Raw genomic sequence first — 14,304 nt, 5'->3', positions numbered from 1 at the left:
GCGAACTGATGCAGGCGTTCGCACGCGTGCGTTTAAACGCGCCCGACTGCATTCGAACACATATTTTGTGTTCTCTGTTTTTGCAAATTGATGCATGCGTTCGCAAAGGTGTTCGAATTCGCTTCCTTCTTCGTTCGAACACGACCTACAAAAAGTTTATTTTTCTGAAAATAAACAACTAATGCAATAAGAAAAGACTCTAGCAAGGTGTATCAATTTATTGAATTTGTAGATATTTAATTGTTTGTTTTTGGGAAAATGTTTAGATATTGAATTGTTGCCAAATATATTTGTCTTTTGGTTTTAATCTATAATGAAATACTTGTTTTCAGGACGATTGTCTATCTACTATGTTAAATGGCATCTTAGAGCGGGCACAAGTCAAAGGAATAGATGAAATTGACCTTGAATGTTTGCAGTCCATTCTTCTTAGGCTTGTTGATTACTTCAATGACTTGCAAAATGCTTTTGCAATGGTAAGCTTCAGCTTCAGCTGAGATTATTATTTTTGTTGAATATAATTATTCCTCTTTTTTCTTGTAATATCTTGTGATACTAATGGATATGTATTATAAGCAATCCTGAGTTGCACTCTTTTTATCTATATTATGAAATCAAGTGTGATGAATCAAGATTACAAGTATCTGATGGCTGCAGATAAAGCATTCAGTTGCTAGGGAACTGGGATAAGTCTTGGTCAGTGACCTGACCGACTACCTAGTACTACAAAGGCTCATCAAACAGAACTTTTGAGATTTTTTGAGATTTGGCCCGAACTGTTCGGTAGATTCCCACGCATTACACACCCCTTCGCCCACCCCTCTTTCTCGAGAGGGTGTGGGGCTTTCTTTCCCCAGTGGCCATCAGAATTTTCCACAATCATAATATGAGAAATCACTCAGGCACCTAAATTCTTAACAGAATTATAAAGATAAACTCAACAGGACTAGTACAAAGCAAAGTCAATAAAGAGACTTTATAGTTTATACTGCTGGTGAATCTTCTACATATCTCAAATAGCCACGTTCTTTGTAATCTTTTGACACCATATATTGCTTGGTTATTTCAAGTCTTGTTATAGGTCTTTCTACATTCATAATGCTTCTCTAGTACCATACTCAATACTCAAGAAGAGAACAACAAACTCTTGCCCTCAAGGATCCAGATCTGTTTCAGCAGAATGACATTTGGCCAATTTGTGATTTCAATTTTAGTACTCTAGGAGGACAAGATTTTCAGCAAAGTACGTTCGACAAAGAAAAGAATAACAAGGAAAGAGAGAACAAGAGTTGGTTTAACAAATTTATGCAAAAGTTCTTATGAAGCTTAAATAACAACTTATTTGTTCAAATATATTTTGTAGCTTTTAAAAAAGAATTGCCTTAATGAAACCATATATTCTTGGTTTATGACTATAAACTATATACTTTCGTCATGCTTTATAATCTGAAAACATCAGTTCCGTATATTTGAAGAAAGTCAATGAATATCAATAATTTTCTATTGAACTTTTACACATCCTTTCGAGGAAAAAAGTCAAAAATGTGTAGTAGTAAGTTACCAATACACAAATAATATTTAGGTATTACTCTGCTCAAGCTTGAGACGCTCTCGAATAATCTTGTATTTTTCTGATCTGTACATGACATATGACAAGTAGAATGAGGACTTGGAGGCTTAAACTTGAACTTTCCTTCTTTTGTAGGGTCATTTTGTAGAGATCCTTGATCTTTTGTATGGAACTTCACGCATTGTAATTAGTGCGCACATACTTATTAAGGCGACAAGGTACCTACTGCAATGTGCTTATTTTAGTTTCAGAAATTTCTATTCTAACTTCTAAACATACTGTATTACTGTTACTACTCACTATTGACTAGTTGTATATGTAATTATGTAGTATACATATGAAGCACGGATTTGGATATGAGATACTAAAATGACACGATATAGATACGAAGATATGACAAATCCTCAAAAGATAGGATACTTAAATAAATTAAATAAAAAGAAATTTTGTATTCTAATGGCAACTGGCAACCTATATTTTATGTATATGTGCAAAAAGTAGAAGATAACATAGATAGAAGAGGTGGAAAAGCTCAGCTTAGCTTGAGCTCGATTCAAGCTAGAGAAGCTAAGCTCAGCTCGACTCATCTCTAACTCAATAAGGCTTGAGTTCGGCTCAACAGCTTGACTCACTAGGGTGGATTTAGGGCCTGCCATTGATGAGATGGCAGAGGAGGGAGAGGGCCTCGGCATCGTCAGAAGAAGCTCTCGCTAGTGGTGGAGAGAGTTTGCACTGGAGGAGTCTTCGTAGGTCTCTATCACCGACTAGAGCAAAACTCTCACACCACCAACATTAACACGGCGAGTCTCCATCCTCAACCACACAGGTCATGCTTGCTCGCTTTTGTCGTAGCCCTGCAAAGACTCCTGTGAAACTGTAACCCTAGCCCTAGTATCGCTCTAGGCTCGGTGAGGATGGGCGCGACTCCAATGAGGACGCTCAGTGAGGATGCTCGGTGCATCTCTGTTGAGGACGCTCGGTGTAAACCAACTGACCTTGAGCGGTGGAGATGGGTTCAGTGGTGAAGATGGAGATAGTGTAAACAAGCCGAGCTTGAGCGGTGGAGATGGATTTTGATGGTGAAGATGGAGATAGGTTCAGATTTTGGTGGTGAGTAGTGGTGATTGGTGAATACTGAAGATGGGTTTTGGTTTTCGGTGGAGAGGGTTTGGGGATGGTCTGGCCGATGAGTTTGGGGAGATGAATGTTGGGGACTTAAGGCTTGGGGTTTTTTTTTTTGAACTTATACAAATCATAATTGGATCTAAATATTTTATATATATTATATGAACCTAATTGAGCTGAGCCTGGGCGAGCCAATGCTGGCTCGGCTCGGCTCGATAATTCTTTTGAGCCAAATATGTTAGCTCAGCTCGGCTCATTTAGAGCTTGAGTTGGACTCTTAACAAGCTGAGCCCGCGAGCCTCACGAGCCTGCAAGCTTTTTTGATAGCTCTAATCCCCACTCTTCTTTGTCGTTTCCTTTCGAAGGAAGGAATGTTGGAGGGGTTGCTAAGCCCCCGAGGCTGGGGGTGGGATGTATGGCGACCGACATTCATCACCGGAGAGTGGCTGGTTGGCTAGAAAGAGAGAGAATGGGAAAAAGGATGGTTTGAGCTCGTCGGCGGGTGGGGGGCTAGAGAGAAATAACTCACAACAATCCAAGATGAAGAAGGTTAGAAGGCTATAACGACACTTTCAGTGGAAGGAGTAGGCATTCACAAGTGCAACTACCCATCGATCAGGGTGGCCGATGGTGAGAGGGGAGTACTCCTTGGCCGACGGCCATGGAGGTTCTCATTTTGTTTAAAAGAGCCTGAAGCCCACCAAGCCAAGCATGGCCCTCTTCTACTCGAAAAGGGGAATCGATCAAGGCAAGGGAGCAAGTCCACCATTGCCGACAATGGTCTAGCATGGGCCAAGCAACCGACCATGGGAGGCAACATGGTGTAGCCTCCGATGCACCCGCACCCTATGGGCACTCAAATTCGGTACCCATGACAAGAGAACAAGAGGACACAAAGGCAGAGCTTTCCGAACCTGTTGGAGGTAGACTTGAAGTCATCGGCCAATTGATTCCTTCGGTGAAGGTGCACTAGAAAATCTAGGATTCCTACTATCATTTCCTAATTAAAAAACAAATTTATTAACACAAGGGTTGGGGGATAGGGGGATTAGGGGCCAACCCAAGGGTGGTTTCGATGGCTCGGATTAATCTAGTGTTGCTCCAGGCATGGGCTTTGTTGGCACCGGGAGAGATAGAGGAGAAGGTGGGGAGTAAAGGTTTTGATGGGGTGGAGGGGAGAGGAAGAGTGATCTTGTTTGGGATTGTTTCCTAACTCTACTAGAGTTGCCCAAATGAATCACCATAATGATCCTGAATATTTTGTTTCCTGGACTTCGAGGTATATTTGAGGCACTATATAGAGATTTTCAATCTACCTTGAGATTGTTATCAAAGTCATACCTATTCATAATCTAGGTTCTGCTAGGTACTCATTACATATTTTTGTAAAACTAAGTAAATCCACTGACCTGTGAGTTGGCATCACTAATCCAGGTGCGAGGAAAAACTACCCCTTTATTATATTTTAAATTCACAGTAAATGAAACTTCCAAGGTTTGAACTAATTTAATTTGGGCCCAATTGAAACCCAAATTAGCCTATAAGTTAAATCACAACCCGCAACACATAATAAATGGGTTGGGCCTAAGGCCCAAAACCAAACCAAATTTGGTTGTAAATTCTTTACTTGATATACTCATTGCTTCTAAGGTATTATAGGACTACTAACATAACAAGGTTCAAGAGAAAGATGACATGTTACCTGAGTATCATCTTCTTAACTCTTCCAAGGGGGTTGACAAGGTGAACATGACCTCTTTTTATGGTCTTAACAGTCAAGGTATATTAAAGTATCAAATCTTATAGGAGAGTATTTGCATAAAAGTGACACGCTAAAGGAAATCCTGCATCTAATTGTGAGCAGATTGATTTAATTTCCAAAATTCTGTAAGGCTTAGCATAGGTCTCTCAGCTAATACGATCTTCCCTTAGATTAAGGTTTGATCTATCCCGTTTTCAGATCTGGAAAGGATATTGCACGGAACTTTAGAAGAGGATTCCTGAAGATATAGCCGTCAGATCAACATGAAATTTTGATAAGTCGCCCTGGAAAGGAGCTTTCCAACGAATCTAATTTCAATAGAATTGGACGGCAGGATCCTGAGATATCTTTAGATAAGTGGGCAAACATCAGGGAGTCCGTTCTTTAGATCCGTAGATAGAGGCACGGGTTCCTAGGTGGATTATGGAGGTGGTAGGCCGGCGGTAATTGGGTGGCACCGGTGAGTAAGGTGGTGGTGGAAGGATTATGGATAATGGAAAGGGTTAGGGCGAGGATAGGGAGATTTGAAGAAAGGGGAAGGAGTGGGCCGCCGCCCTAAGGGACTAGGGTGAGTGGCCGGTCGAGGGAGGCGGCGATGGAGCTGAGGGATGAGGGAACGAGAGAAAAGGAGAAAAAGAAGATTAGGACAAAAACTCAATTCATTTCATATCCATCTTTTGGTTGTCATCCACACTTTAAGAGGCTAACCAAATAATTCAAAAATGACAATTACTAACCCTAAAAATAGTGGATTTTCCTTGACTGCGTTCGAACGAGGTCGAACACACCAAATGCATTCTTTGTATTTGTGAACGCCTACAAGCGTTCACAAACACGTTCGAACGCACCCACCCGCATTCAAACGCAACATATAGAAATCTTATTTTTCTCTGAATCAAACCCTAAAACAATAAGAAAAGATACCCCTAAGGTGTATTGATGCTCGAGATGACATCGGTGAAGCCAGAATCGTATAATCAGCATTTCTAGCAAAGGATTTCTTGCTGGTCAAAGAATTGTTCAGAAACATAAATGAACTGTTTGGGTCTATCTAGCATGTTAATTATTCTATAAACAAAGGCTAAGTTCTGAACTATACTAATATATTGGATTAATGAATCAAATTTATAGGTGTTACCTACAAATCAGCATGTTTATAGGAGTGAAAAGTTTGACCAATATAAACAAGAATGACTGGACTGTTCAAACATACCAAAATGGTGTAGGAGAGTATGAGACGGTGGTTTTTTCATGTGCAAATGATAGTTTATCTTCTATATGGCAAGGACCTAATATCTCCATAAGGAACAACTTATAAAGAATAAGCAAGTACTCCACTAAAGAATAGATGTAAGAACAAAACTCCTTACCTGAATTTGTATAATTGGGATCTAAAGAGGAAGCATATTATGCAAAATTAAGATAACCGAGAGATATGCTTCTTATTCCCAATTGTTTTTACTAAGTTAAAAGAGCTATACAAAGCAAGGGTTCTCAATATAGGGATCGGGATTAATATTGGCTGTCCAGAAAAATGATACGTATCGGCCGTTTGTATTGGATCAGACTATTTTTTAATTATGTAAAATTCTAAATATTATTTAAAAATGTAAATTTTTTTCTAAAATTTAGAAAAAAATGATAGAAAAATAAGAAAATAAAAATTACTCATATATAAAGCCTAAAAACTTAAAAAATGTATTAACTTAAAATTCAAAATTTTGATGAATATCAAGTTTCTCTCCCCTCCCTCTCAAAATTCAAAACTTACTAAAGAATTACTCATATAGACAAGGTTCCTACTTTTTTTTTACTTCTTTTCCCTCTCTCTCTCAGTCTCTCAGTAACTAGTGCTGCTGTTTTACCGTAGTAGCAACAGTAGAGATCGTCGGATCTTCTCGTTGCAGGAAGGAGAGAGGGGAACGAGAGGAATTAAAAGCTGAGAAAAAAATAATTAAAAACTCATTCGAGGTCATCGGATGTTTAGGTTGTTGGATCTTCATTGGAGAATGTCGTCGAAGGTCGAGGTTGCCGGTGGAAGAAGTGAGAAAGAGAGAAAAGAGAGAAAGAGAGAAAAGAGAGAAAGAGAGGCAGGTGGAGGGGTGGGGTCTGGGTTGGATCCCACCCGTTCCCGCCAGTTTCGGGTGGGAGCGGTCAATACAGCTGATCCCGTCCGAAACGGTCGATACCCTAGCTGAAACCAGCCAACTAGTTGGTTCCAGCCAGGATTGGGATCGGCCGAAAGTGGGAACTATGGTGCAAAGAGGTCACTTATATCAGTTAACTCAACTTGGTTCCTTTTCCTGGCAAGCTTCCCTAGTTGGCTTTCATCAAATTTTTCTACATGGGCGGTTGTTGACGCCTGATGACAATCCACTCTTCTTGTGCCAGTTCTTGACCAAACCTAAGTGTTAGGTGAAGAGGTCCCTTTGTAAAATATGGGGAGACGAGAGGGGGCAAATCCATGAGATTAAGAGAGAGATAGAAATAGGGATAGAGAGAAGGTGTTTAAAGGAGAAAGGAGAGAGAATGCATAAGCTGCGGAAATAGTTTCCTGATTATACGATGTGGTTATAGGAGAGGGAGGACGACATAATTTGAAAGGAAAGATAGGTCCCATATGAGTAGTGTTGTCTGTGCATTAGTTAAATTACATCTCGTGAAATTCAAGACTTAGTTAATGGGTGCCAGGTGGAACCTACAGTATACACCATGCGTATCACCGACAGCTAGCTTGTATAACACTTGATATGGGAATAACAACAAGAGACCCTATTGTACTCATCCCTATCTTGTTCTGCCAACTTGTCAAGTGAGATATGCCTGGTGACACACATCCGACTTGGAAGCAGTGACATTATGATTTGCTATAGACAATCTTCTTTGTCTTTTCTCACATGATATTTGCTGTTATTTTTATCCCGCACGAGGTGCATTTGACCCAGTTTTGCCATGTAATCATGTTGCCAATTATGTATGTTATGTTACGTTCATCCTTTTCTTCTGGAAACAAAATTCAAGAAATAATTCGATAAAAGTGTGAAGAAAACCTATCTAATATTCTGGAACCAAAAATGAAAATGGTTTATCTGAGATTCATGATATATCCTATATTTCACTGCATATGACTTTACTTATTGCCTTTTAATATTCTGTAGGAATGATCGCATATGTGATCCCACAACTATACGTTTTCTTTTTGAAAGATGTCAAATCCTCCATGATAGCATTGATTCTTCAAGCATGAAGTATGACTATAAAGAGAAGGCAGATATAATATCTGGTTTACTATTCAAGGTAAGTAAGCTGCTCGGTTTGATGATCATCCAGAATGAAGCAGCACTTGTTCTCTATCTAGTTTCCTCGATCATTTTATTGTAATAGTCGAGTCAATGTGCCTCTAATTTTTGACGACTGATTGAGAAGATGTTCAATTTTTAGGTTGATTTTGGATCTGAAAGAGAACGCTGTTTAACATTTCTAGCAGAATGCCGTGCAGCTTTTGGTCGTATAGATGAACTTAAGGTCAGATACCCAAAGAATCACTTATAACTTATTTCAATTTTGCAAATCTTAGATTATTCTCGTAGTTGCTACTTTTACTTCAGTATCACTAAGGAATTGCATGTAAGTCTTGAATTATTAGTCTATAAACGCCTATTACTCAGTAGGAACATTGCTATTCTTTGCCAGAACCAAGAATGACTCATCCACATAGATCTAATCGGAGGTTTATTTATCTGGACCATTTTCTTGACAACTCTTCTTTATGGATTCATTATTTGGTAAATTTATTCTGGTTCAATAATTTACAAAATGGTCAACTTTTGTTAGTTCTGATCACTCTGATTAATTATACTGTACAAGAAGATAGTTCTGACTTCTTCGAATGAAAGATTATAATCCTCCCTTACCTCCACAGCACTTCACCTGCCTTTCATATGTATAGTGCTTCTGCATCCACCCCACCACCTCTGACAACCTTTCATGGCACTATGACCATACTGGAAAAATCCTTTTTCGGAGCTACTCTAAAGAGATGCTCTTTTTGACTACCTTCAATTTTGTGAACACAGATAGGTGTATATCAGTTGCAACTCTCCCTGAACCTTAATCATTCATTCAGGAACACCAGAAATTTGGTTTAGGCTCGTAGTTCATTGTGAAAGGTGGCAAGATGGGCATTTTATTGCTGGAGGCACCATGATGCTGGAATTAGGCAATTATTACTTAATCTTTTTATAGATTCTTAATTAGGTGTCAAGAGATGACTATTGAGTCAAGTTAGATTAGTCTAGATCTGATGTCTTAAGTTCAGTCAAGTTAGATTAGTCTAGATCTGATGTCTTAAGTTCAGTTCTACGTCTGATTCTGGTTGGATTCAGTTTGAGTCTAAATTCAGTTGATTTGAGATTTTGAATCAGATGCTAGTAATAAGCCATAATTTTATTGAGCAACCTCTTCTCATGTATGACAAATTGGGTGGCTAAAGGTTGAATTGTCGTAAGTAATTATTTCTAATCTCTTTGGTGGTTCTTCCAAGTTAAGGAATAGAAGAAGAATACTTCAAGAAGAATTAGGGTCTGCTAGGTTAAAGACTTGAAGTTTTCTATGCAGAATTTTGTTTTTCTAATCATGTCTTGTAGAAGAATTTTATTTATATGATGATTTTCTAATATCATCATTGATTACTTTAATCACTAATATCAGCAATGATTGCTTTAATCTCTTTCAATTACTGTCAGCATTTGTCTTCTATATAAATTGCTGAACAGTAAGGCAGTATTTTGGGAGATTTATGACATGGCAGTTGAGCTGGCCAAAATAGATACCATTTAGGAATAATTTTAGTGTATGGACCAGAACAGTAAATATTTTTTTACGGAGACACATTGTGGTCAAAGATCAGATGTTCAGAACTGAAATTCTACTTAGAAGAGCCTTTTGAATCTTAACTTGAAAAGTTAAGAATTTTAAGCTATTCATTTAAGCGATGACAACTCTAATAATTTGTTATTATCCTTAATTCCTTGTTAAGGTCTTGCAATCTTACCAATTTGACTCATAAATTAGGTTTGCAAATGTTGGGATACTTTTAGCATGTCCAACGTGTTAATGCCGTATCTAATTTGTGTCTGTCCGATACATGTGGCCAGTTGGCCACAGCACTATTTTTGGTGTGTCTGCGCTTTCCAGCTGAACTGTCATTCTTTGCAGAACAGGTGAATCTAAGCTATGTATCTTGAGTCAGTTCTGCTAACCTTTTATACAATCGAATGATTCTATGATGGTGGTTTCTTGTACAAGGATGTTAATCTCCTTTAGATCCTTATGTTTCAATTCTTGATAGTATATGTTGCAATAATAAGCACTAGTGTTTCCCGGTAAAAACCATTTAATAGTAGAGGCATCGGTTTGGACTTCATTATTATTCTGATTAGCATTGATTGTTTGGAAGATGCTTTCTGCCTTTTTATTTCATGTATCAAATTAATCTTATAAAAGTTCATTTTGCAGGATACATTGGTTCATTTGGTGAATAATCTAGCAGTTAGTTCAATGAAGGACACAAATAAGTTTCCAAGTTTCCTCAAATCATGCATGGCATTCAATGAGATTACAATACCTTCTGTTTCGAACAGCCTAAGGCGTTTGAATCTTTATATTGAAACTGCAGAGGTACTTTTTCTGTGTTAGCTGATCAACTTTCATGTTTCTTTTGTTGCTTTTCTTTTACCTTTTTTCTTCCCTTAATTGTTCGCAGGTGGCTTTGCACGGTGGCTTAGTGATTCATGCTGAAGGACTTCTCAATTATGCTATCAGTTGCTTTGAATGTTTAGACATGGCAACAGGTTCGATTTACTGCTTTACAACTGTTCAATGCAAAATCTGTAATACAGAAGAGTCTTGCATTAGTAGATATTAGGTGGTCCACCCAGTATGTGTACAAGACTGAGAACTACAAGAATGTTCTTGCTTCCTAACTCTTTCAGTCCTACTAAAACTCCAGCTACTGTCTCAAATTAGAAGTCCAATATTATGAGCTTGCTAGATACTAGAAGATGAAACCATAATATTTAAGATCTCTTATATAGGATTTTGTATATTGCAATGATGTGCTTCATGATCATTGATGTGCTTCTTGTGGTGCAATAATTTCCAAGGGTTTAAATTAGTTTCAGCATGGCAGAGTCTAAAATAGTGTTGTAGGAGAATACTTGGTGCTTAATTTGTGATAATTGATAACCATAGTTATTTTCTATTGTGAATTTTCCATATATAAATCTTGACTTAGAGGTTTTAAAATCCTTCACCTAGCAACTATTACCTAGCAACTACAAGAATGGGCACGTGCACGGTCACGCGCCCACACGGCACGTGCGGCATACACGACAGGTCGGGCGGGGCCCATCACATATAGATACACTCCTGTGCCCATATTATTATGATATCATCAAATAAAACCGGCTAACATATTCATGCTCATATAATCCATCATCAAATAAATCATATTATCAATTAGATAAACCTGCTTATATATGAATATCCAAGTCCATAATAATATACACTATACCACTATTTAATTTGGCAGGGCTCACACATGCTACGACAAACTATCAATATACAACTTATAACCACTAACACATGAGTATAATAAAATTCGACCTGTATTATATAGGTCATCGTCTAGTACAATAAAGTACAAATATAATAAACAACGATATAACTCAATTTCTATACAAATTATCATCTAAACTGTCTCGCATTTATAGTTCATCTCATCATTCTAGAAATATCTTCTTATGATACCTCAAGTTGCTATTACGCACCACATATTTAAGGGGGTTATAAAAGAAATAAACAGAGTATGAGCAAAATATTTAGTGAATAGACTTTACCCTGAATTAGCATGTGAGTATATGAATCACATAGGAGTATTATGTCATGAATGAGTATATGAATGTATACTTAATAATACATAAATGAAATGTAGATATCATGTCATAACTGATCACATATATAATTTTCGACAATATATAAAGAATATATTCATATCACATCATCATTATAACTCTCTTTTAAATATGACACATATGATGCATGCGATGATATTAAATGCAACCGCATATGATATATATTGACTACTCGATAATCAGGTATATCAGATGATAATAAAATCATATATATTTCTCAACATCTCAATTATCAATGTAATTTCTGAATGTCATCATCATACTAGACTACTGTGCATAGTCAACACCTAGTACCCGGTCTCAATATCATGCCCGAAGGCTCAGAGCATACTCTGCCATCCGCAAGGAGTATCTCAATCATAACCATATCCTGCCATCCATTAAGGGTATCAACATCCATCTAGACCGGGCACCCTTCTAGCTGATAGAAACACGTGAGGATAACTCGCCACATATTTTCTAGCGAATGGCATGTGTCCGAATGTCTGCTGCGCACACAGACTAACGACCTCGGACGTAAGGCCATAGGATCGCAACTATATCGAGCGATCAATTATCCACCAAGTGCATCCTAACCCTCGCGCCCACTCGAGTATCCTCACACTTTCTATTAACTATCCTATCAATCACATTTTATGCTTTTTTTCTAAATGACAGATCATATGCATATATCACGATAACAAGTCAATGCATAATAGGAATTAAGAGAAAAATGCATAATAGGAATTTAAGTGGAACATGAATTAAGAGAAAAATGATGCAATGTAGTCTTTAACCTTGTAGTCAACACATGCATATCCATGCTAATCTATCACATGCATACTCATGCTATAGATTAACTGGATATAAAATTATAACAGTATAGTCATCTCTAATCATCTCTATTTATCATCATCATACTTATATCCAAGATTAGTCTAATTACATGCATGATAAAAATATTCTCGACTATAATCATCTCTTGATAAAGTCATATAATCATACTGGAGGCCAAAACATGCATATACATAATATATAATATAATTTAATTTGAGGAAGACGTCTAGAGGATAAAACTACTCATTGTCTAATCAGAAGATACACAACACGTATCTCTTATATCCGCCAACTGAGAGTCAACCCATCGTTAACAGGGTCCACGAGGTCTCACATAATAGGTTTGGGATTTGAAAATGTTTAGGTAACATAAAGTTAGTCGTTTATTTGTTTAAGTAAAATATAATATTTTATTAGGCTTAAAATTAATTAGATTCATAGGATAAATTTAATTGTGATAATATTAATATTCTATTACCATAATTTATATTTATTTACTAAAAATCCTAGTTTGCTAATTATAGAATAAATAGTAAGTACATAATAATGTAAATAGCCAACAACTACTATATATATATGATTTAATAAAAATATAATTATAAAAATAATATTGTTAATAATTATTTTGTAATACCTACTCTTATTTAATTAAACATAAATTATATGCCTATACAAAAAATAATATACAAGAATCTCTTGGTGCATTTGGTGAATTCTTTGAACATAGGTTTCAGCATCAGCACTATTTCTTCCATTATATGGTATTGGGGTTCTATCAAGGTAGTGAGAAAATAGGATGGCCATATATACTCTCCAGCTAAACACCTCAATAGGTTACCCAATGATCAATTAACTATTTCAGTTTGACCATTTGTTTGAGGATGATATGCACTACTATATTGTAATTTTGTGCCTAGTTTAGACCATAAAGTTCTCCAAAAATTACTCAAAAATTTTATATCCCTATCTGAAGTAAATGATTTTGGAAAACCATGTAGACGAACTACTTCTTCGAAAAATAAATTTGCTATATGAGATGCATCAAATGATTTTTGACATGCAATGAAATGTGCCATTTTAGTGAATTTGTCAACAACTACAAGGACTGAATCAACTTTACGTGTAGTGCGAGGTAACCCTAGTATGAAATCCATGGTAATATCTTCCCATGGCATAGTAGGAATAGGTAAAGGGGTGTATAATCCAGTGTTCTGTGTATGACCCTTAAAAGATTGACATATACGACAGTTTTTCACATACCTCTCAACATCACTACGCATCTTAGGCCAGAAATATCGCTCTTGTGCTAAAGAAAGGGTTTTATGCTGACCAAAATGTCCACCTAGTCCACTACTATGCAAATCATGAATTAAACTTTCTCTTAGAGAACCAACAGGAATACATAGTTGTGTCCCACGAAATAAATATCCCTCATGCAGTAGAAAATCTGATGTTGAATCAATACCATTTTCTTGGCATGACTGTAGGATAGGTCCAAAGTATGGATCATCACTATACTGACCTTTAATTGATTCAATGCCTACAACTTGTATTGACATAGTAACAAGTAAATTTGATCTCCTACTCAAGGCATCAGCTACTTGATTGCTCACTCCCGCTTTATGTCTCAGATGAAAAGTATATTCTTGTAAAAATGATGACCACTTAGCATGTCGCTTACAAATGTTTTTTTGTGAATTTAAGTATCGTAATGCTTCATGGTCTGAATTTAGAATAAATTCTCTTTGAATCAGATAATGTCTCCAATGTTTCAATGCCTGAACAATTGCATAAAACTCTAGGTCATATGTAGAGTAACGAGAACGTGTATCATTTAGTTTCTCACTGAAGTATGCGACAGGACGTCCCTCTTGACTAAGGACTGCACCAATACCTATGTGAGAAGCATCACAATCAACCTCAAATACTTTATCAAAATTAGGAAGAGCTAGCACTGGAGCACTAATCATCTTATTCTTCACAAGTTCAAAACTTTCCTCGGCTACTGGATTCCATTGAAACTTTCCTGCCTTAAGACAATTAGTAATTGGAGCTAT

At 37.0% G+C, this 14,304-nt stretch overlaps 1 protein-coding gene across 8 annotated transcripts in view; it reads left to right on the top strand.

The window, feature by feature from the left end:
- The window catches only part of LOC140782091 (uncharacterized), a 57,180-nt gene that overhangs the window by 24,044 nt on the left and 18,832 nt on the right, over positions 1-14,304 (top strand). For 7 of the 8 annotated variants that reach the window (XR_012107785.1, XR_012107786.1, XR_012107784.1 and 4 more), the window contains 6 exons: positions 333-476; positions 1,706-1,788; positions 7,616-7,754; positions 7,899-7,982; positions 9,975-10,136; positions 10,222-10,309. Coding sequence is in view for 5 of the 8 variants with exons in the window: in XM_073128465.1 (XP_072984566.1) it covers positions 333-476; positions 1,706-1,788; positions 7,616-7,754; positions 7,899-7,982; positions 9,975-10,136; positions 10,222-10,309 (700 nt within the window). In the remaining 3 variants the exon portion in view is untranslated. The remainder of the gene's footprint in view (positions 1-332; positions 477-1,705; positions 1,789-7,615; positions 7,755-7,898; positions 7,983-9,974; positions 10,137-10,221; positions 10,310-14,304) is intronic. The other variant, XM_073128467.1, reaches the window with a different exon arrangement.

The sequence above is a fragment of the Typha latifolia genome, chromosome 2 (genome assembly GCF_019914945.1).
Source record: "Typha latifolia isolate L0001 chromosome 2, TyphaL0001v2, whole genome shotgun sequence".
In the NCBI taxonomy this organism is placed as follows: domain Eukaryota; kingdom Viridiplantae; phylum Streptophyta; class Magnoliopsida; order Poales; family Typhaceae; genus Typha; species Typha latifolia.
The sequence above is the reverse complement of the archived record's forward strand: the minus strand, read 5'-3'. Positions and strand labels throughout refer to the sequence as shown.